At 47.4% G+C, this 24,867-nt stretch overlaps 1 protein-coding gene across 1 annotated transcript; it reads right to left on the bottom strand.

Moving 5' to 3' along the window:
* Positions 1-5,469: 5,469 nt before the first annotated feature.
* On the bottom strand, positions 5,470-7,334 carry LOC126543203 (uncharacterized). Its single transcript, XM_050190338.3, has one exon. It carries the CDS (start codon positions 6,127-6,129, stop codon positions 5,644-5,646), a length of 486 nt encoding a protein of 161 aa, XP_050046295.1. The 5' UTR covers positions 6,130-7,334; the 3' UTR covers positions 5,470-5,643.
* Positions 7,335-24,867: the final 17,533 nt, after the last annotated feature.

The raw sequence follows: 24,867 nt of genomic DNA, 5'->3' as shown, positions 1-24,867 counted from the left end.
GGGACGTTAAACATCACAACTTATTTTAACTGTATGTTGAGGCGCTCAACACGAAAAAAAAAATGATAAAGCGAATTGAGAGCTATATATATATATATATATATATATATATATATATATATATATATATATATATATATATATATATATATATATAGTTTCATGCAGCAATTACTAGAGGGAACTCTGGCGCTGCGATCGTTCAGCGACCATGGGAAGGATGGGAAGTACACGGATTTGTCCAATCTTCGTACACTTGTGGATTCGGACGTTCTTGTGGCTTTGTTTATTACGCTTTATCTGTCTTCATTTTCCTCAATTTCAAAGCGATCTATACTTTACTAAGTGCTGAAAACTCCGCGAACACGTACTATCGCTACTATATAAGTGCAGTGGCTCAACATGTCGAGGTGGTCAAGCTGAAACGCGCCACGCGTCTCATCACGCTGCAGCTTGCCTGCAAGAAATTCGTAAGGGCGTTCTATGTCGCTTGTCGATGCATACGTCCGTGGCGTAATACTTTCAATATCGGGATCCTGTGCTAGATGTCCTGTGTTCTAATCCTGCCATCGGGCAATTTCGGTAATGTTTATTTATTTACTTATCACGCGACATTGTGTTGAAAATTACAAAGTCACGAAGCCGTTTCAGTCCGGAAGGACGGAGTTTTGGGCAAATCCACATAATTCCCTCGCTAGCTGAACCGGCCCCCGTTGCAGCTCCCGCAGAAACTATATAGCGCCAGAGTTCCCTCTAATTGTAAGACACTCTACTGGGCGGGCACTGCTCTATAGTTCACAGGGTCACGCGGCCGCTTCCTTTAGCCAACAACTACACTGACGCCGGGTCACTTTTGCGCGGTCGTCAAGTGAACCATTAAGGTAGAGATAGTTGTCTGAAACCCGTTTTGAGGGCGCTGCGGAAGACTTCGCGCGTTTTTTTTTCTTTCTTATTTCGCGCAACAACTTTAAAACAGGAGAAAAAAAAAAGAACAGAAAGAAAGAAAGAAACACAGAGCTAACCAATGAGCGTCACATCTCAGCAAGTCTCCCCAGAAGCTATCGAATTGACTTCTGACAATCATACTCCAATGATTTCTGCCCAGTTTTATTGAACTAGCTTTTTCTAAAGAATCCTATATTGGACACAGCACACCGAGCAGTGAGAAAGTTGGAACAGCAAATAATGGCAAGCAGCAAACTGTTTCTATAGATCACATGTGACCCTTTCAGCGACTTATCTGTTGCCAATTTCACTTGCTCCAAGAACTTGTTCGTGTAAATTTGCTCGAAACAAGCATCAGTCTTACATCCTTTGGCCATTACAAGACTTGAAACGGCAGTTATAGAGAGACCGATGTGCGAGCATTTTCGAAATTACTCTTTTTTTTTTCTAAAAAATAGACGCCCCATTCGTAATATCGTAAAACGGGCCTAAATTCGTAAACTTCGCGAAAAAAAAAAATTTGCGAGAGTTGGCATAGGCATGCTATCCATGTCTCGCAGGCGCGCATTCCGGCGGAAGTGAACGCGAAAATGCGGCAAAGTCAGGGGGTAAATTGGGTAAATTGTGCTACCGTCATCGCCACGAAATAGTTGACCTGCAAGTGCTTTCGCGCACTCCCACGATTTCTATTTTAGCGAAGCTTGAAATAGGTTGTCGAATATGGTATCACTATCACTGGAGTGGGCGGGATAAATCGGATAATTCGGATAAATCCAAGCTTGAAGATCATGCTTGTTGCGTCATACGTTAGATGCGCAGCGCCGTATAAAGGCTTATGTTTGTACCCATATTCTTATGTGAACGCATTTTCTTGCCGCGGAAGGAATTCAACTATTTTTATTACATAGTTGTCCACTGCCACTTCTTATAATTACAGAGATTATCACAGACATTACGACGAATTCTATTTTTCGTTCTACACTTCCGACATATTTTAGTTTGGAGCAGTTATCGAAGAAGTATCACATGAGCACTTAGCGTCGATGTAAGTAAATTTCCCACCGAATAAAATTTGCAAGTCTCGGAGGTGCCATCTTGCTATTCTCGAAATTGCTACCGTTATATGACACTTTCGTGACTTAGGAATTCCCGCGAAGCGGTACTTTCGCCTGTATGTAGCAATACCGCAAACGATGGCATATTCGTATATTAGAGCACGAGTTCACCACATCCTGTAGCTAACTCTTATATATATATATATATCAGCGTTGTAATCTTCTGCCCTGCAGGCAGCTTCTGCATATAGTCATCCCAAAATAGCTACACTTTTCTCCTACATTGCCGACATGTCATTTTCCTCTTCTTATGCATATGGTCGCTGCTTAGTCTTTTTGAGATGAGGAGATAACATTTTTCAAAATTAATTTTTTTTTCTTTTCAGGGGTTATCCATCTTAGGTCATACTTTAAGTGCTATGTACATAGCAGTCGTTCAATTTAACCTGTTTGACGATTAGACAAAATCTATGTGGCACTACAGCTTTGTAGTATTCTTTTAATTATTAATATGGCTAAAAGGAACCATAATTAAATTTATCGTTATAGCTTAGGTAGATATGGCAACAGCGTAATTAGGCTAAGGCACTATAAATTGCAGTTTTTTGCTTTGTTATACTGTATGAGACGAATTATAGGAATACCCTTGGTTTATCTCCCACCGCTTGCATATGCGCCAGTCTACAGTGACCGGCCAGGACATCAGGGCACTAATCAATCTTGATCCAGAAGAGTTGATTGTTGGGCTAGTTGGTCGTCCATAATTGAAGTGTAACTTAGCGCGATAAAAAACACGGAAACAAGAAAGGTGGACAAGGTCCGCGATAAAAAACACGGAAACATCAAAGGTGGACAAGGACCTTGTCCACCTTTCTTGTTTCCGTGTTTTTTATCGCTCTAAGTTACTACTTCAAGCTTGGTCAATCAGCTTGGCCAATCCCTCACAGTGGGTATGGTCCATTGAGGTGTCTTGGCTCACTACAACAACAGCAGTAGCGGCCGCAGTGTCATTTCTGTAATGAGAGTGAGTCTCCAGGACGTTTCGTTTTAACGTGTCGCCGGTTTTCACTTCAAAGGAAAATAATTTTGGTGGTTCTTTTTCAAAGGTTTAATCTGAGTTTGACTCTTCAAGTGGTCCTTTCGTTTGGCTAGGGTACATTTGGGACATCGTTCAGTAAAATCACCTGGCAGCCACCCGTTTGCACAGATTCGAAAGCGAGAAGGACACAATAAGTCTAAACGCTGTGTACATATGCAGTACTCTGTCATAAAGCTGGTATTTTGTTCTCTCTCCCGCACTTGACACGTAAATACTCTATATAAATATAAAGAAAAAGAGAGAGAGGCACTGGTCTATTGTTTCTCGTCCATCATGCACGGATACCACGTAATTCTTACCGATGCATTGTCGGACGATATAAATTTCGGCTCTAAAATGAAGCGCGGTTGTCCGCTGAACTGCTTGAAGTATAAGGCAAGTTTACCTGTATAACCGGTACAAGCAGCCAAGTGCGGTCTTTATGAAGCTGGATTCACACCACGAGGCGGATCGCCGGCTCAGTCCGAGGATGAGCACGACGTGGCTCAGTGCCGCCGAATCGCGTCGCAAGAAAGGAAGTCATGCACAGACGAAGCGCTTGCGGCATGATTCGTTGCAGCTTAGTCAGGGTACGCTTGTCAGCGGACTGATTGGGACCCGTCCCTTCCTGTGAATACAGCTTAAACCGCAACATCCGAGAGGTGTGTAGAACCTTCCATTCCTGCGTGCTAAAGTTGCGCTGACTTGAAGGCCGTATTCTGATAGAAAGCAAAATTCGATCGCCTGTAGGCAGTGTGTAGGAACGGAACGAAAACGAAACAAAACGATATTTTCGACCGGAACGAAGACGTAACCGAAACGTTATTGATTTATTTTTGGTTTCGGAGTGACACCGAAATATTCTTGACCGGTTTTCGGTTCGAGGAGAAAGTCGGCAATCCGAAACGACCGACATCAGGCTACGTCCGAATTAGCGCGTATCTCAGGGGTCCGCTTAAGCACGTATCTCAGGCAGGGATAGTGCGAGCGATAGCCGGTCGAGTGCTCCACTCGGTGCACTAGCAGATCGGCATCGTAGCAAAACCCAGTGCTTGCAAGCTGAAGAGGTTATCGTTTCGTTTTCTACGGGTACGAAGCTTTGTTACCGAAGTTCTGTCGTGCGTTTATGTTCGTTTTACCGGAACAGTGGTCTCGAATTTCGGCGAGTACGCTCGATGACGTGCTGTTTCGGGGATCGTGCTCAGTATCTTGACTCAAGGCACTGAAGATCTCAGAATTCATAATGAACTAATTTAGAAAAATCTATACTATGTGTTTATTTTTAATTTGCTTCGAAAAATTTTGCGTGCGAACCAAAACCGTTATGAAGCGTTATCTTTTTTTTTTCGTTCCGAAGCCGAACGTAAACGCAACTTTTTTTCAGTGGAACGAAAAACATTTCGTTCCGACAACCTGCTTGTATAGGTATATTTTTTATCAGAGAGGAACCGGAATGAAATGCTTTCACATTGAATAACGGTACGGTGGGTTTAAAGTAAAGGCTCCGCAAGCCTACTTTCTTTGCAGAACAGTGAACGCTTCCACTGCTAAAAATATCCAGCAAAGTGTGCTTCAACTTGAGTCGTTAGCATCACAAGGAATAAACGGATCGCGGGGCTTACGAGCGCTTTAGTTACGAAGCTGAGATGATTTGCAGCGCATCTACACAAACGCGGAGGCTGTGCATAATCCCGTACAGCTCCTTAGTCCGTTTACCTTTAGTGCCGGGTTTACGTCTTGTCACGGAAGCTTTGACAACGCGGATGCCATAAAAGAAACAAATGTCCTCGCAACCGATAATCGAAAAATCACGCTGTGCGCCTCTCTATACAAATTTGCGTGCGCACACGCAAATAAGAGGCTCAGCTTCCTTTTCCCGGCTTAAGTGCCCAATAAAGACTTTGGGAGCTTCTTTGCGTGTGCTTTGAAACGACGGGTGTAGGTAAAAAAAAAAAAGACAGCACAGCGAGACCAAGGCTAGTTGCTCACGAAATTCTCAACTTGCTGCCGACACCATAAAATACGCGTTCGTCAATCAAGAATTCAAAATCATTACCGACGACGACTTGATAACCAAAACAAAGTAACGCTGAGAATTAAAGTATGGTCAGCGCCCGTGCAACGTCGGCGCCTAGGGTGAACGTGGCTGGTAGTGGTGCACAGTAGCGCGTAAGTAGCTTACATATAGTCACGGGCTCGGAGCGCCTCCTCGAGTCAACGCCGGTGCGAGAAGGGTTCTGCGCCTCTTCACAGCCGAGCGTTGCAGAGAAGGCGCCCCGGGCACGGAACCGCGAAGAGGAGGCTGCGCCCAGGAAGCATCGACTCGGCGAACCGTGGACGCCAGCTGGGCGCAGTACTTCCTGAGGGGGGCAGCACAAGAACTGGGGGAGATGCATGTATCAGCGTGGTTTATTTGGGCCGGGCGTATTTACACAGGAAGGGAAGGCATGGGTTAGCGGCCGCTCATATAGAAAACAGCGTCTCTGGGGCGCACTCTGCAGATATAGGCACATCTTATGTACAGGCTGAGTCTCTCTCTCTCACTCGGGGGGGGGGGGGGGGGGGTCACAGCGGTGGCAGCTTGGAAGCGGCGTGGGCGAGCCTCTGCATGTCAAGATGTTGTTTGCGCCACTTGATGCGCCTGTTCTGGAACCACACCTTGACTTGGGCCTCCGTGAGTCGCAGTGAAGCGGCCAGGTACAGTCGTTCGGGTCCCACCATGTATTGCTGCTGCTGGAATTCGGCCTCGAGGCGCTCCAACTGCTCGGCGCTGAAGATGGTGCGCACACGCTTTGGCCGCGGCTCCGAGCTCTGGCGGCGGCCCCCACCGCCGCCGTTGCAGGTGTCGGGCCTTCGGCGACTCTCGGCGCCGCCGCAGCTCTCGGAGCCGGAAGAAGGTGCGGGCGTGGATGAATCGGGTGATTCGGGTCCCAGGCCCAGCAGAGCCTCGATGCTGAAGGCGGCCCCGCGGGGCGTCAGGCCCGCGCTGAGCGGGCCCTGGTCGGACGGAGCCGCCGGCAGGGCGGTCGTTGCGGGCGTCTCGCTGTGCATATTCCAAGCTCTCTGCGACCACCTCTAGCGGCCGGCACGTTTTTCTGCCGCTCGGGGACCCGGCCGCCAACCAATGACAGGCGGTGCCTGCATCACGTGGCCTCGCTCCGCCCATCGAGTGGCGCGCGCGTGCGCTCCCTCCGCGGCCCGGCGGGGCACCCTGCACGGCTGCTGCCCGCGGGCCTCCATGGCGTCGCGGAGCGACTCTCCGCTGGTCTTCTCTATCGGGGGGTATACTAATGAGCGGCGGCTGACTAAATGCGCGTTGCAAAAGGAAAGAGGGGGAAGGAAGGGCGCTCGGCAGCCCGCACCTGACCGCGTCGCGCGGCACCTCAAAGACGTACGATGACCTCGGCGACCTTGGCGTCGTCGCCGCGTACGGGGCACAACCCGTTTACCTGGTCCGCTAATTGAGAACCCCATCAGCTGGCTCCATTACGGTATCGCAAAAAGGGAAGCCGCCTGATGCGGGGAGTGTGCTGGGGTCATTTGGGTGAATGCTTCTTTTTTTTTTTTTCAGCGTTGTGGAGGAGTGCTCTGTGAGCCCTTTGCTTCTCGGGGACGCAGTTTCTTGACCCGCTTGCCCCCGCTTACCGGTCATGGTGCCCTAAGGGAAGAAAAGGAGAGAGTTCGAACAGCGGGTAAATGCGCAGGAGATCGATCGTGGACTGCCAAATATGCTAAGAGCTGCGGAAATAATCGAAGACATCAATAAATATGCGTTAGCAATGAAGGAGCCCTGCGCGGCTTATATATGAACCAGAAGAATTGGGAACCGAGGGACTCGATATTAACAACGCCAAAAAGCCATGTTAAGCATAGGTGAAACGAAATATTTTTTTATCGAACTGTATAAATAATTAAAGATGAAAGTTAATTTATTATAAACATCATATTTTCATCACCCGGAGTTGCTGTTTCGTCGATGCAGCCCGGTACCCCGTCGGAAAGGCGTTCGCTGCAGTCAGCGTCGATCAAGGGAAAATCACAAACTTATCGGCGGTCCGGAGAACGGCGGCCAAAGTTGCGGAACAGGCCGCAATAGCGTTGGCCCTGCCGGACGAAGGGAGAACGACGATATAGAGCGACTCGAGATCACCGGTCCGAGAATTCGCCAAGCGCACCGTCTCGAAACGAGGTCTTGCGCATCCTACAGGACAAGGAAATCAAGCAACACATGATCGTCTGGTTCCCCACTCACATGGGACAGATCAAGGGCGCCCCGTCTAACCTCAACGAGTCAGCCCACAAAGTTGCGCGAGGAGTCGTCGCATAGTTATCGGGTAGTTATTGCATAGTTATCGGGTGGCGCGGCGCTGAGGTTCCGGACAATATAGCATCCCCCTGCCTCGTACAACGAACTCACAAAGTACTTTTATCTGGGGAGGCGGAAGTATCCACAGTAAACTGAACAGGCAGGCCTCAGGCATTGGCACTCAGACTCTTCCCAGTCGGGGCATACTCTATAGCCCTGCCCTCTTGCACCGGATCTATCCCGAAATTCCAACGTCAGACACTTGCGCGCTTTGCTCAGACTTTGCCAACTTAGATCACATGCTCTGGCAGCGGCCCGCGTTACGGGGCGACGAAGACGTTACGTCGTCCAAGTGGGAGGCTGCTCTACGCAGTCCCGATTTTGAAGCCCAACTGGGCACTGCAACGGGCGCACGACGTGGCGGAGAGGCTAGATCTTTCTGTCCCGACGTGGGAGCGGCCCGCTAGGTGCTAGTGCACGTTCCGATAGACCTCAATAAAGTTTTTCCATTCATCCATCATGTTTTCATCAATAGAAAGTGAAATCGAAAAAGAAGACGCCTTCTCCACCGCTGTGATCCGAATACGCAATTTCAGCACGATGCGTGCGATGCTCTTCCATTTGAACTACGGCGATATCTGTCCTTTCGTTCACTTTCTGGGATATTTACGCCCGTGTCTTATAATAGCTTTCAGAGTGTTAGTTAACGCAACTCAAGGCCAAGACAGTGAGAGAGAAATTATGTCGCAGTGGGCAGGAACCACTGAAGGTATGCAGACATTTGACGTTTTACACAAGCTAGGCTTTTGGTTGTGGTGACTTCATCGAGGAAAGTGCTGGCCGAGAGTTGGTGAAGAGCACCCATCACCTTGCTGGCTGGTTCAGAATGTACGCCAGGCTCAGCCATCGAACGTCCACTCACGGAACGGGTGTGGAATACTGCAGTAGACGCCGCCTAGAAAGCGATATTGTAAGCAGGCAACTGGCCAATAAACGTTCCCATGCTATAGATATGCTATAAACTATAAATCATTTCCTATACTCGCCGACAATTTTCTGTGGCTATATGAAGGGAAAGCTACGGAGGCAAAGCGCGCACAAGTGAGAGCGCTTCTGCAAAGAGTCGTGCGTTTTCATCCGCGTTAGTGTAAGCTGGGGAAGAGAAAACATAAGCACCTTATTAGCAGATCAAATTAAATTAGCAAATTAGCAGTTAAATAAGACAAAACACACCAGTGAACGTAAAAGTTTACGTATTTTGCGGTTCCTCCCTTCCACATCCGGGCAAACGCGAAACAGTCGCACGTGGAAGCTTTGTCGATTCACTATCTGTTCCGAGCAGCCAAAAGCGATTTCAGACGCTGGCGGACTACTTTTCATGGTAACACGTCTGCAGAAGCTCCGCCCCCGTAGCTTTCCCTTCATAGCCACAGAAAGTTGTCCGCGAGTATATAGAAAATTAAGCTCATGGCCTAATTGCTGAATACCTTACCACTGCGTTTAAGAAGCTTTCTCGGTGATGATAGTCCACTTTGTCAATGTTGCTCCACGGCATACCATATATATACACGTCCAGATAAATGCGGTAAAATAGCTCCGGTAAAACGGCCCCTTGCTATTCCGTCACCCACACATACACACACGCGAATAAAAATCAACTGCAATGCTTTGGTGCCAATGCGAGGCACTTTCGCACGAAAACTTGGACTACCAGCTGGCAATTCCAAGGTTGCACAACAAGCACAACAACCAGAACCTCAACACTTTCACGGCCAGTTTGGTAGATATGGAGTGCGGATCAAGCGCATTTATGATTCCGTCCCTTAAGGTATCCTAGGCTGCCCCGACTTGACTGCGTCGCTTCGTCAACAGTGTGCGAGAGCGTGGCCATTGTAGCAGCGTTTGTGTTGGAGAAATGTACGTAAAGTTCTTTATGGCTTCTTATGCAACTTCGCAGACTCGGATTCAAAGTTTCAATGGCTTCAGTCGAATGAGGCGCAGCGGTAAATGTAGCGGCTGATAGACCTGCTTTTTTTTTCGAAATTCCTACTCAGGTTACCAAAAAAGGCTCCCAAAGATCCCCAACGTCGTCTAAAACAAGCCATAGCCAGTCATTTGCACTCTTTATGGTTGCCACCTAACCAGCCCTGTGTGACAATGTGGCCGAGAATGCCGCAAGAGCGCTTCTTCTGCATCGCCTCAGTGCGGAGTCAGCGCGTATACTATACGACATTGCTATACAAGACCGGTGTCGCCGCGTCTCCTTTATGTGTGACTTATAGTACTGTAAGGGATGTTTAACACTATTTGTCGTAGTTGCCTCAACTTGTTACAGAGTGCAACATTTTGTTTGCCGCATTCCAACGTCTATAGACTATGCACATGCTGGCATGAACGCCGTGGCGTTTCCCCGTGGGCCCCGGACGTTCAGGAAGCTGCCCTGAGTACTCCTGAAGCTTTAAGTGATTCACACTTAGCGAATGATTGGTAACGGCTGACAGGTTCATTTCAGGGCGTTGTGTCGCGGGGATGGACGGCCCGGCGAGGCAACGTGCGCGACGTGTATCACGGGCTGCGCGCTTGTGTTCTATTCCCCTCCGCTGCGCGGGTGTAGTCTTATCCACCCGTCTCGTGCACCGCTTCTGAACAGCGACCAATTTACCCGACAGGAGCCGCTCCGGCAGATCAACTGGCGGAATCTCTTGCAAGGCTAGATCCGCATATGATGATGATGATGATGTCCTTGATGAGATTGGCGCTTACCCACTCGCGGGGATTGGCCAAGAGTCGGGCAGACTTTGCTTATGTTTTCAGAAAATGGGGGTAAGGATCTAAAATTTTGTTACATGAATTTAGGCGAGGGAAAGTCGAAACGGTTCAGTAGATTGTCATGCTACGTAGAGAAAAAAAAATTATCTTTAATATATCAATGAGGCAATAGAGGAGGAATGAATAGAATAATACGGTCATCAATGAAATCGGTTTGATTCAATAATAAATTTTTCTAAGGCGAAGCACACATTCCTATGTGAGTGCCCAAGCACAGACGCTCCGAAAGACAGTAGTACCGGAGTGTTCAATGGCAGGCCAAGCTGTCGCACTGTAATTTCTAATGTCATTTTTCTCATGGAGGAGAAACGCCGGCATTACACAGCCTACGACATCTTTCTCCTTCTTCTCCTCCTCAATGCGAGGGGTATGCGCCACGCGTTCTGAAACAAAAGTACTAATAAACATCACCGTGAATACCTCGAGCAAAATCCTCGTGCCCACCGACAGTTTATATACTGTTGGAAGACTGTTCGTCGTTATTTTTTATCCTTGGTGCAAAATTTAGGCGGACATTATTTGATGATTATGAGTGACCATGGGTTAGTGAGGTCTAGGATTCACCTCAATTTGAAAAGAGAAAGAGTAAAATTGGCCCAGAATAAACAGGCCAACCTAGACGCAGTAAGGCTAAAATCAAACCAATTCAGGCTGTACTACTTGCAAACAAATACTCAGCCTTAAAACAGAGGGATAAAGATTATACAGAGGTAATGAACGAAACCGTAACTAGGCTGGCTTCAGAAGCAGCAATTGAAGTGGGAGGTAACGCACCAAGGCAACCAATATGAAAGCTCTTCCAAGTAACAAAAGACCTAATAAAGAAACGACAAATAATGAAAGTGTAAAACTCAACATATTGGTTAAAATTCGCGGAACTGTGAAAACTGATCAACAAGGAGAAAATAAGGAATATTCAAGAAAGACTGAGGAAGCAGTGAAACATAGACGCAGCATAAGATCAGTGAGAAGAAAACTTGGCCTAGGACAAGCGAAGATATATGCACTGAAAGATAAGCAGGGTATTATCATCAGCAGTTTCAAAGATATAGTAAAAGCAGTGGAAGAATTTTATACTGACCTGTACCAGAGCAGCCACGATACCTCCATTCGAAGTAGTAATGAACAGGTTACAGAGGCCCCTTCTATAAGTAGCGATTAATTTAGAAGGGCCTTGTAAGACATGCAACGTGGAAAAGCGGCAGGAGAAGATGGAATAACAGCTGATTTAATCAAAGATGGAGGAGGCATCATGCTTGAAAAGCTGACGGCCTTTTATACGAACTGTCTCATGACTTCAAGGGTACCATAGAACTGGAAGAATGCCAGCATTATACTAATTCACGAAAAGGGTGACTTTAAAGAATTGAACAATTATAGGCCAGTTAGCTTACTTTCAGTATACTGTGTAAAATATTCACCAAGATAGTTTCCAATAAAGTAAGGGCAACCCTGGAATTCAGTCAACCAAGAGAACAGGCTGGCTTCAGAGAAATACGTAGAGTACAATCAGCCTCTCTATATGACTTTCATCGATTACGAAAAGGCATTTGATATAGTAGAGATACCAGCAGTCATAGAGGCATTACGTAATCAAGGACTACAGGAGTCTTACGTAAATATTTGGAAAATATCTACAGAGACTCCACAGCTACCTTAATTCTCCACAAGAAAAGTAGAACGATACCCATAAAGAAAGGGGTCAAACAAGGAGACACAATCTCTCCAATGCTATTACTGCATGCTTGGAAGAAGTATTCAAGCTATTAAACTGGTAAGGCTTAAAAGTAAAGATCAACGGCGAATAACTCAGCAACCTTCGGTTTGTAGATGACATAGTCCTGTTCAGCAACAATGGGGACAAAGTGCGACAAGTTATTGAGGACCTTAACCGAGAAGTGTAAGAGAGGGTTTGAAGATTAATATGCAGAACACAAAGATAATGCTCAATAGTCTGGCAAGGGAACAAGAGTTTAGGATCACCAGTCAGCCTCTAGAGTCTGTGAAAGAGTACGTTTACCTAGGCCAATTAATTAATCACAGGGAACCCTGCTCATCAGAAGGAAATTTGCAGAAGAATAAAAATTGGTTGGAGTGCATACGGCAGACAATGTCAGATCCTGACTGGAAGCTTACCATAAACATTGAAAAGAAAGGTGTACGATCAGTGCATTCTACCGCGGTGCTAACATATGGCGCAGAAACTGGGGTGCTGACAAAGAAGCTAGAGAACAAGGACCGTGCAAAGAGCGATGGAACGAAGAATGTTTGGCGTAACGTTAAGAGACAGGAAGAGGGCTGTGTGGATCAGAGAGCAAACGGGAATAGCCGATATTTTAATTGACATTAAGAGAAAAAAATGGAGGTGGGCAGGTCATGTAATGCGTAGGTTAGATAACCGGTGGACCAACAGTGTTACAGAATGGGTGCCAATAGAAGGGAAGCGCAGTCGAGGACGGCATAAGACTAGGTGGGGTGATGAAATTAAGAAATTCGCAGGCGCTATTTGGAATCGGTTGGCGCAGGACAGGGGTAATTGGAGATCAGAGCGAGACGCCTTCGTCCTGCAGTGGACATAAACTAGATTGATGATGATGATGGTGACAGTCTATTTTCGTATGCATAAAAATGGTTGCACAGATTCGTTATGGGCGTTCATCACCCTGTTACTTGACGTTGTTGCGCACGAAACTGAGAAATTGTTCGTGTGACAGTCCAAGATTGCGGCGCCCTGTGAGTAGGAAGTGAAATTTGTATAGTTGTGCTTGTGCGGATGCTGGTAAGTTTGTTACTGCCATCTTACTAATTTTGTTAACTTAGAATGCAGTATATATACGATAGCGCTTGGGTTGTCGCTCGTAAGTAGATTCACAAGGCTCTTAATTCCGCCAGGTGCTGCCTGCGCGATGGGCAATAAAGTGAAATACATTGTCAAAACCGAGCAAGATGTTGCTGCTCTGCAGGCAACTGTATGGAGATACAAGCCCGTACGTAACGGAGAGGTCGGTGTGCTGTTTTAAGGCACACGTTGCGAGTTGTCACGTTGAAACTTGCATGTTATATAACTGGCAGTGAATTTGAGTGAAATTGTGCATTGCCATCGCACCACACACGCATCTAGTACACCCGTCATCTGCATTCGCAAATACGGGCCTCGGTTAGTATCACGCAACGTCGCAAAATTAAGTACATAAAGACAGCAACACGCTCTTGTTCTTTTCGTCGCAAAGTGACAAGCGTTTCTCTGATATTGGGGGGAACAGGATTCTGGAAAATGCACAACTGTGGCCGCATGCACTTGGTTGCTTTGGTTGGCAATAAACAAATATTTCGTTCGGGCTATATCTGGGAACCACTATTCGGCTGCTCCGTTCGGTGGCGCGTACGCACTCTTGAGTGGCTGCGGATTAAGATAGAAATAAATATAGATTAGCATTATGCGACTGCAGTTCGCTCAAATATATTTTGCCGCTGAACTTCGAGGCAGAACGCTGCGTGCAGACACTAGCGCGTCGTCAAGAAGGGACCAGACGTTTCTTTCCCCTTTTAGTTCAGGATAATTTCGAGAGTATTCTCCACCTTTCCGGACACTGAGCCCGGAAACGGCGTCTCCGCAGCTTCACCGCCATCATCGATTGGCTGGCTACGAGCAGCTTACGTAACACTAGCACGCAGATTGTAACTATGGGATTACACTAACCTGCCTCTCTAAGGGCCCAGTTTCGCAATCTATAGGCGAGGCGCTCGCAGTAATCTTAGCTGTATTCTCCTGTCCGCAAACCTCTTCAAAAGAATGAGCTTCAACCGTCTTCCGAGTTCTGAGCGAGTTATGTTTTTTTTTTTTTTTTGACGCTATTTGTGGCCATATAACATAACATAAAACGAAAGGAAAGAAAAGAACAGCAATAAGACACACGGAAAACTACAAAACGCTTTGGCTGCTGCCCAAACGTATAAGAAGTATTTTTGATAGGTCGCCTATATATGTCGTCGTTTGCAAAATCGTCTTTGGTGACTGTCTAAACTTTGTCACGGCCTTGCACTTAACAACTAAGTAGCAACAGCTCGGACACTAGTGAAGAAAAGTGGGTGAAAAGGTAACACATTTCTTTCTTCTTGTGATGCCGACGTGATCCTCTTCTAGTGATCCGACGCGCGAAGTCCCATATAGCGGCCTACGTCGGTGCAATTCAGTGTCAAGATAGCGAACTCCAGTAGACAAGTATATGTCTCTCTCAGATACTGGATGGTGAGGCAATCGCAAAGGAGTTGCCCCGCTGATTGATTCATGCTCCTGTCTGGCGTGCTCGTTGCAACTGATTGATCGTGTTGGACGTCCCAAAACTACATATACGGGCTGTGAGAAACGCCGCAGTGTACTGACCTGGCTCAATTTTGACCATTGTGTTTTTTAACAAGCCCACAAAGCGCAGTACGCGACTTTATTTTTTTTTTTCTTAGTCATTCCGTCCTGTTATAATTTGGAGAAAAGATCGCAGTATTCATAAAGAAATAAATAAACTATCGAAATGCGGCCGGCAGTCTAATCGCCGACCTCGCGTGCCCAGGAGCAGACCGCCGGCCCAGGAGCAGAACGCAGAGCCAGCGGGGCGGGTCTCTCTGCATGTGACATCGGCTCGGGAGCTCAACGGCCTCTCCGGGGAGACGCTCGTTGGTGGCAGCCAGTGGCCGTATGTATAGTACACTCCATGGGGCAAGGAGTCTTTAAGTAAATGCGAAAGAGTACACGGTGAGGTTGAGTAATGTGAGCAGCCCACTCTGGGCCCTTGCCCTGTGGGTGGAAGCTATATATATATATAGAGGGTGTTTCACATAACTTGAGGCAAGGCTTTGAAAAAAAAATGTGGTTAACCACAGCTGGGTGAAACCAACGACACTTGGTTTGCCGTCATGCGGCGCTTCTCAAGATACTTGTGGTATTCAGCCTAATTAATTATTTAAGTGAGATCAATTACACAAGTCTTTTAATATTCACTTTACGGCCAAGTGCATTTCGTTACGTTGCAGAGGGAGTTCAGAAACGACCGATATAATTTTTTGTGGCAACGTACAAGCTGCGTGGTGATTTTTTCGGCATTTAAAGAAAGCCCGCGAAATATGAAATAAAGCCACGTGACTGCGCTCGTGCGCTGTCGTATTGCAGCGCTCTCAAATGTGCTTCGAGCCTATCGCTTATTGGGGACGACGCGCATCCTTTCCGTGCGCCACCATCAAAGATGCTGATGCACTGTGGAGCCGATGTCTAAAGCCGCGGACGCTCGCTTCCCCACGGTCCTTGCGCACGGTTATTCCGCTCAATACGCGGGCAGCGCCCCAACACACGGGGCTCTGCTCTCGAGGCTGAGCCTCGACGCTCGGGCAGAGCCCCCCTTCCCCGGGGGGGAGGGGGGCTTTGCCCCCTCCGGAAAACTCCGAATGGGGCTCGGGCCCCCGAGCACCCCTGCAGTCGGCGCCTATGATTGCATCTTTAGTCAAGATTAACTAACCCACTTCGCGAGTATTAACATTAAGGGAAAATTCAAATGAGAAAGTTGCAGAGTGTTTTATCAAACATCTAAATGAGCAGCTAGCTAACTTGCTACTTCTTACATAATATTTTCTTAGGTCGCAGGAAAAAATCATGCAAGAAGAAAGAAGCTATGTAGAAGTAGGAAGTAACGGCAATACGACCAGCAGCACGCCGCCGCTGGTCGTATTGCCGTTTCTTTTCCCTTTGCCGCTCCTCGTATTCACGCTGCTCCTCGGGAGTCCTAACTATGCGTTGCCTACCCATGGCGGTGCTGCAACAACAATGAAATCAGTTGCTAGGCTGGTTCTTTTTATATGAAAGGCATGTGACGTCACTACTCACGTCTCAAGCTGCCCTCGCCACAGCAGCTTGCGCAACAGTACTATTTACTGGGAAATGTATGCGGGGAGCGCTATGTGCTTCGCATTGTTAGCAGGAGCGCCTAATCATCAAATATGTGGTTTGGATGCTTGTATTGTGCTTGTTTATTGAAACGGCTGCTGTGCTGTATGTCGTATGCGTAATACCAAAGGATGTACGCACTTTTCGCTTCGATCGGAGCAGGTTTTTTTTTTTTCTTCCGCGAGGACGACACCGCGAAAAATCCCGACCAGCTAGCGGCTAACAGCTTCGCTGTAAAAAGCACGTGACACGCTCGCTTGCGTGCCGCGATTGCAGTGTTCTCAAACGTGTATACCGGGTATGAACGAACCGCACATTTAGCCTGCTGCGTTGTCTAGTTTGCTTATCGCTATCACGAACTGCCGCGTAAACCACGCAGCCAACGCCTGCGTTGCTGCCCTGTCACTTTTTAAGCGGCAACACACTGTGCTTTAAATGTGCGGGTTCGTTCATGCGTGGCACCTTTGAGAACGCTGCATTCGCGACGCGCAAGCGGGCAGGTTACGTGATTAAAAAAAAGAAAAACAAGGTGCCCTTCCACTCTGTGAAGAAGAATGACCAGCGAAGCTGTGTATGTGGGCCCCTTAATGGCGAACTGCACCTCCGCCGCGGGTCGGCCCGGCATTGCACTATCCCTGGGATCGGTCCACGCATGGGGAGTTTTTTGCTTACCACGCCAACAACGACAAGGAAATTTCCTTGGACGCTAGAGGTATACAGCTTCGCTGTAATACATATATTTAGTACTTCGCGAGATTTCTTTAGAACGCAAAAAATATTATTACTTGGCAAGTAGGAAGTTAGAAGCTAGTGAATTATATGTTTGCTATAGATCGCTCTACAACTACCTCATTGGAAGTTTTACCATAAAGTTAATACTTGCGAAGTTGGTTAACTATACTTGACTAATTATGCGATTGAGCAGAATACAAGAAAAGATAGTGCGACTTGCGTCATACAATAGCCAGCAACATGCATTTAGTCCCGTCCTCCTAGAATGCTTCGGCACAGTTTTAAGTTTTATAGCTACAGTTAGCTGGAACATCCTGTATACGTGAAGACTTGCCAATGTTGGAACCGGTCAATGCGCCACGCACTTTCCAACTTACGGAACGACACATCGAGAGTGCCCTTTCAACGTTCGCAGTGGATGCGATAAATTGCTAGTAGTCTTAGCGCAGCACGTGAAAGGACGGGCCAGACTCGGGCATGCATCGTCCAGAAAACTAGGGGCTCAACGATCTCTTCAACAGAGTACGCTTGATGACACCACCTTGCCAGCAACATATATAGTGTCATACTTCCGTGGTAAAATGTCAAAACACAACTGCATGCTCATAGATACCGAACGTTGGTGGAAGTTATACACCTTCATGCCTGGGTTCACGGCCTGGGCACGGTACCAGAATTATGCTCACTGGCATAGTGAAAGTCGTGAGGAAAATTCCGTTGCATGGCACGTATACACTTTTCTTTGTAACAGCAGCTTCTCTCAGAAAGTGTTAGTGACTTCACGGCGCTTTTTATCATCTATACGATATCAAGTTTGCAATCGACCTGCGCGCAAATGTTGATGTCCGCGAACGGCAGGAAGACACATCAGGCAACACAGTATGTAGAATCACCTCCTAGCTCCTGAATTATTTAGAGCCTTTCCTTTCAATTTTTTATTAGGGGTCTCAGCTTGTCCGCAAGTCGTGCGAATAGTTCGTTGTTAAGACAAGCGTCTTGCCTTCTCAGACTTCTTTCCGCGATTGTAGAGCCGGCATGATCACGTGATATCAACCGAACGTCCCTAAATTCTGATTTTTTTTCGGATAAACATGAATCCCTAATTTTTTTTTTTATCGGCGAGTGTTTCTTAGATTTTGTCAGATTAACTTGAGTAGGCAGCACCCTAGCTATAATTGACAGTCACTTTGTACTATTTTCATTATTTTTTTGTCTGCTTCATTGCAGTATATCTTCTAACTTCTTTTTCATGCACTCAATACTGCCAACGGCCATGTTCTTCCATAAAATTAACTGGGTTGTGCGAATATTCGAAAACTTCAATGCGAATCCAAGTCTTAGCCATTCCATTCGTATTCGCTTCCAGAATTTACTATTCTAAATTGTCAAATGTTCCTTTCTGTTCGAATGTAAGCGAGCAATACTTATTGCAACCTCGAGATATAAAGTGGATGCGAGAGGGAACTGCTCCGATTTATTTATTCATTATTTAGTTATAAATACTCAGACCTTACACAAGATCTTAGCACGTGATACATACGTAACTACACATAATATGAACAAAAATGGGGGAAACTGCATAATATATACGGGATGATCATCTTTACGTTTTCCCGAATTTTTTCAAAAATCACCTGTAGCAGATAGCATAATTCTTGTCCTTGAGCTGGATTATCCGAAGAAGCGGAGGACATTACTATAGCACGATAAACAGATGCACATATTTAACTAACTCAAAAAGATTCAATAATTAACTTCCTGATTAGTTACTTTACGCCACATATTGCAATTGACGAGCTGTAGCCGGTGAGGTTGCAAGGTGTATCCACTTGAAGTGAATCTCCAGGATGACACCAAAGCATGCCAAAAAGTGTCGCGCGACTATATGCGGCACTTTTCGTATTTTGCGGTCTTTCTTTACCGCTGGGGGAAAAAAAAGCTTTTATGTAGCACTTATTGATCGACGGAAGGGTGAGTAAGGAATTTTTCACGATGGCGTACAATTTTCTGATTGCCAATTTTGCTCCGATTATAAAATTTCAGACGCAAATGATTTAATAATACCTAATTATGTAATAAAGCAAAATACAAAAAAAGTCTGACTTGCTCCAAGAGACGGCAAACAGCATTACCTTGATTCTGTCCAGCTACGTGGCACTTGCATATTTTAAAATTTTGACAGAATTAAGTTACGTGGGACACCCTGCATATGCGTAGAATATTCGGGGCCAGCTGTGTTACGCTTCACAAATTGCCGTATAGCTCCAAACTCTCGGGAAGCATAAAATCCGGCAATGACGCTATAGTAGACAGGTAATAGGATTTTCAGTGCAAGCTTACAAGAACGTAATGATCGCGGATCAGTGAGCACCTCCCAGGGATAATCCGTGATCTACAATGGATTTTTTTTCATTCTTTTTTTCCCCTCATTTCCCCGGTCAGCCGGCGCCTGGGGGGCGGTATACGCTTGGTCTGGTTTGGATGGCGCAAACCGGCACCATTAATTGATGCGAGATGGATCACTGCAGAGTCGGAGGTGCAGCAGCACCCACTTCCTGCTGGAGCTCATGTACGTAGACTATACGGTGCAGCGCCACGAATGGAAGTTCATATAGAGGGTGTTTCAAAGCGAAAATTTATGTCGCTAGGCGAAACGAAAATCCGTCTGTCCGCGCCTGTGTACAGAAAACTATCATCATCAGCAGCGGCTCGAGCGTCGTCGTCTTCCACAGCTAGCTCCGTTGCCACTCGTCATCCCAGCGTATTTCACTTTTCTTCTGTGGTGGTAATGGGGATCGAGGCTGCGTTTAAGGGGGTATGAGCCATTGCTTAAGGGGGTATGAGCCGTTCGTTGTCTTACGTGACGGATACATGCAATTTTGAAGCGATTTAATTTTGAAGAATTGCAAGCGCAAATGGCGGGCGGGTGCTGCTAACCACGCCACCGAGCAGACTCGAGACATCGAACGAAAGCGACAACGGTGGACTGACGTCACTGACGTCATTCTCTCCGTCCCAGCCGAACGTGCGTGTAAGCTCATTAAGAAACACAAAAACTTAGCCAATAATTCAGAAATACTTTAACGCACCATCGGGATTAACCCAGCGATAAACATTGGGACCGCACGTTTCATTTTCGCTGGTTAACCATCTGTACGGAGTGCTTAAGGCGGTGATCTTTTTTTTAGCGGCACCAAATTTTTTAAAGATTGCCTGAATTACTCGATGAGGCGGCCCTTACTTCTACGAGCAATCAAAATGATGCATTAAATAATTCATGTATTGACGCTAATTAACTTCTAAATAATTACTTTACGCAACGTATTTCAATCTACGAATTATAGCAGCTGAGTTCTCACGGCGTATCCACTTGGAACGAATTCTTTGAACAGCACCAGTTCTGAGATATTAATTTTCAAAGTGTCCGACGAAATGCATGGGCGTTCCATTTACTTTTATAGCGAAGCTGTATACGGCTAGGATCTGGGCGGATCGCATCCGCGCGAAGACCAACAATTTTTCATACGTGGGCCGATCCCGAAGATAGTGCAATGCCGGGCCGACCGGCGCGGCGGAGGCGGCGGTGGTTGTGGTGAAACTTTATTAATACAGAAATTTATGCGCGCTTTATTCCTGGGTGGTTCCCTCTGGCAGGGCTCCACTGGCAATCGCGACTTGCCCGGCCTGGTCGAGGGTCACCAGTTGGCTGCCCAGGTCTAGTTCGGAGAGTCTCACCTCCCAAGACCCCGTAGTGAATGCGTATGCTGTAACTCGTGGCGAGATTGCCTCGTACGGACGGTCGGTGCATTCGTTTGTTATGTGTGCGAGTGTCGCTGTGCGTTTGCTGCACCAGGGACATGTCCGGGACGTACATCTGCCTGGAGAGATGGCGTGTAGGCGGGACAAGTGTGGGTATGTGTTTGTTTGCAGGCGGCGCCAGACCCTATAGCCAGGAGTTTATTGAGAGCTTTGTGTGGGGGAGCGTATTTGGTGTTCTTTCGAGACGTTGGTCCTGCAGTATTTGTTGACTTGTGGTTAATAACTCGTGGGTCGCTAGTCGGTCTGTCGGGGGCTGAAGGACGGTGTGGTCTACCGCTCGGCTAGTGAGACCTCGAGCTGCGCAGTACGCCTCTTCGTTGCCCCGAAGGCCTTTGTGCCTTGGGCACCAGACGATACCGTGGACTCTAGTGAGCGGCCCAGGATTCAAATGGCTTGTGTTGGAAATGTTCCATTCATGTACAAACGACACGCCGCTTGTGAGTCCGTAAGGACGTGGGCGGATCTTCGCTTGCTCTCAGCGTCGCGAATTGCGAGAGCGATCGCGGCTACGTCTGTTGCTGCCCTGCATGTGGCGCGGATGGAGGCCGAGCTACCAGCTTCCCCTGATTGACGACGGCGATTGTGTATTTCGTCTCGCGACGTGGCGACGAGAGATACGGGCTGGCATTCGTGCAGTATATATATGTATATCTGGGTCTCTGAAACAGGGTTTGTGCAACCTGTGGGCACGCGCTGCTCTCCTCTCTTTATTGAGGGTGGGGTGCATGTTCTTGAGGATGGGGTCTACTACAATGTTCTCTCTAATTTCGTTAGGCAGGAGCTATGTTTCTTCTTCACAGCACTGGGGTGTGAGCGGGTACCCTAGCCGTTGAAGAAGGTGCCTTCCCTGTTGTGTCTTGTTGGGGCGCTCCATCTGCGCTATGAGCGCGGCGCTTGCTAGCTCCTCAAAGATGTTTTGTATACCCCTAGCGCTAGTAATTTCTTTGTGCTTGTGTCTGACGGTAGCTGTGAGGCCGTTTTGTACGCCGTTTTTATAAGAGTGTCCATGCGCTTGATCTCGCTTTTGCATTTGACTTGATACGGGAGTACGTACGTAACACGGCTGATGGCGAGGGCTTGTACCATTCTTACATGGTTTCGTCCTCTGTGAAGCCATCTCTGCTGCGCGCTACCCTGGCGATGATCGAGTGATGCGATGCTTTTTATTACGTGATTGAATTTCTCTGAGGCTACCTTAAATGCCATTGTTCTTCTGGACGTGCATACCTAGTAAGCGTGTTGGCGGGACTCGCTTTATATGTTACCCTGCAATCTCGAGATGTATTGGCGGTTCTCGATGTTTCTTAGCTTGCTTGGGCCGGATTTGAAAGCTACCCAGCAATCTCGAGATGTATTGGCGGTGTTCGATGTTTCTTAGCTTGCTTGGGTCGGATTTGAAAGTTACCCTGCAATCTCGAGATGTGTTGGTAGTGCTCGATGTTTCTTGGCTTGCTTGGGCCGGATTCGAAAGTTACCCTGTGATCTCAAGATGTATTGGTGGTGCTCGATGTTTATTAGCTTGCTTGGGCCGGATATGAAGGTACTGCTACTTGCGTGGGGCACATCTCCGTCCTGCTGCAGTTAGATATGACTCGATGTGTTCGATAGCTGTCAGTAAATTGTTCTCTCTATCGCCATATGAACCATGGTTGCCCATGGGGTGATATCGTCGGCATAGAAGGCACATCCAAGTTTTGGGATGTTTTCCAGTTGTAATGTAAGTTTTATAAGTCCAATGTTGAAGAGGAAAGGAGATAGTATTGATCCTTGCGGAGTACCCTTTTGCGGTAGATCATATATATGTCTGATTGTATGCCTGCTATGCCGATGCGGGCTTTGCGGTGGCTGAGAAAAGCGACGGTATATACTGATATACTCGCTCCCCACATCCTATGACAGCGAGGCCATGTAGGACGGTTTCGTGTGCTATATTATCAAAAGCTTTTTCCTCGTCGAGGGCTAGGAGTATGTTGTTGTTGCTGCCCTGTTGTGGGCTGAGTACTTCTTCCGTGAGGAGGAGGAGGAAGACGTTCCTGTGCTGACATGCCTTTCCTGAATCCGTGCATGCAAGTGGGGTGTAGTCCATGTTCTTCCATGTGTTGTTCAATTCGAGTGAGCCCGATTCGTTCAAAAGCTTGCGGCGGAGGTGAAGCAGGCGTTAAGCACGTGGGCCGATCCCGGTAGCACAATACCGGGCCGACCCGCAGCGGAGGTGCAGTTCGCCATTAAGGGGCTCACATACACAGCTTCGCTGGTCATCCTTCTTCAGAGTGGAAGGGTACTGAGTCTTTTTTTAAGAAACCGCTGTCGTATGCATTGAAGCACAAAAGTAACTGTAACACCAATGCAATTCGACGGACACTTTGAAAATTAATATCTCGGAACAGAATTCGTTCCAAGTGAATACGCCGTGTGAACTCAGCGGTTATAATTCACACATTGAAATATGTCGCGTAAAGTAATTTAGAAAGTCAATTAGCATAATTACGTTAATTATTCAATTTGGCATTTTGATTTTCTTATAAGTAATTGCCGCCTCCTCGAGTAATTTAGATCAACGGTTAGAATTGTGCTATCTGCCATTGGTGGCAGATAGCACAATTTGGTGCAGCTAAAAAAAAAATCACCCTGCATAGCATTTGTACGACGTCATCAATTAAAACGGGTCACTAACTAATCTGAAGAACAAATAGGCAGATAAAACGCGCCGTTGAAGATGAAAATGACCAGACTGAAGATGACCAGCCCTGATTACTGGATGCAACTTCACATGTGGATTATTGAATATGAAGAGGACATGAAACAAACAGACAAAGAAACAAGCAAGCAAATCAAATACAGGTCTACAAAGATTAAAGAGAATCATCACCACGACGAGACGCTAGCCGTCTTACACGTAACAGAAGTTATACGTAACAGAAGTTATACGTAACAGAAGTTATATGTAACAAGTTATACGTAACAGAAGTTTTGTATATACAGGCCCTCAACAGGACGACACCGCTTTTGAAGGACGGGGACAATGGAGTCAGCGCCGCTGACGTCACCAAGACGGCGGGAGGGAAGGTGAATGCAGTACATAGATCACGCTAGGAGCACGAATAGGATTAAAACTGACTTATGGCCTTTGTGCCCATATAGTGATACTTATAGGCTTGTTCTTTTTTTTATTATTATTTCTAAGCGCACATTTTCCTCTCTGTCGTATATATTTCCTGCAGTATATGTGCTACGGGTGGTCGCATAGCCTTACTAACGCGATTCACTCGTGAATTCTTTTTGACACAAAATGCCCGCATTTCGTTCAGTGTAAGGAAATGTAAAAAAAAAAAAGAAATGACACACAGACACACACACACGAAGATCCACTCTCCGAGATATCGGGAAGCATAACTCATGTAAAGCATGATCCTTCTCAAGTCCCCCCAACAACAACGCATCGCGATATGGCGTAAGCAGGCGGTGGATCCGCTCAAACTACGGCGGTCTGCAAGCGCAGCTCGGTAGGCCGAGCGCGCCCTCCCGTCTCCACCGGGCTCCTCCGTCGGCTCCCCTCGCGGACCGGTGAGCGCGCTCGTTAGGCGTCCTTTCCGAGCGGCTGGTCCTCGCCTGGCGACAGCTATTGGCCGCCGGCCGTCCGTCAGTGAGCCGCCGGTTAATTGGCATCGATCGCGTCAAGTGAGCCGCCGGTCCACTGCGCCCAGGCTGCTCATTAGCGCGCCGCTTCTCGGAGCGCCTCGCCGCGGCAGCCGCCGCCGGAACGTCTCCCTTTTTCCCCGTACGCGGGGAGCGGAAGGGACCGAGGCCATCGATTCGGAGGGAGAGCGCCGTTCGGCTAATTTGGCGCGACCGCCTCTCTTCTGTATTGAGCGGTAGGCAAACGTGTTTGCGCCACGCTTGCCGCGTGGCTCGCAGGCGGATCCGCCGCTTCTGCACGCGTCGCCATGCGCTGCTCGCGCTGGAGTAATTAAGGCCGCCCGAACAAGAGTGCGCGCTGCTCAAGCTGGGCTCCGGGAACACGGGACTGGTATTTCGCAGAGCCCCCTGAACCGCCCCCCCCCCCCCCCCCCCCCATTTTTTTTTTCTTTCACGAGTCACCTCGACGATTATTCGCGGGCCATTCGGTCTCGTTATCATGATAGGGAAATCCGCTGGGGGAGTTTCCTATGCG

Source organism: Dermacentor andersoni, chromosome 1 (genome assembly GCF_023375885.2).
Source record: "Dermacentor andersoni chromosome 1, qqDerAnde1_hic_scaffold, whole genome shotgun sequence".
Classification (NCBI taxonomy): Eukaryota; Metazoa; Arthropoda; class Arachnida; order Ixodida; family Ixodidae; genus Dermacentor; species Dermacentor andersoni.
Note: the sequence above shows the minus strand (reverse complement) of the source record. Positions and strands in the feature narration are given on the sequence as shown.

What these genes read in the sequence shown, in the direction of transcription:
- LOC126543203 (XM_050190338.3), bottom strand. Translation starts at nt 6,129, where the DNA reads ATGCACAGCGAGACGCCCGCAACGACCGCCCTGCCGGCGGCTCCGTCC.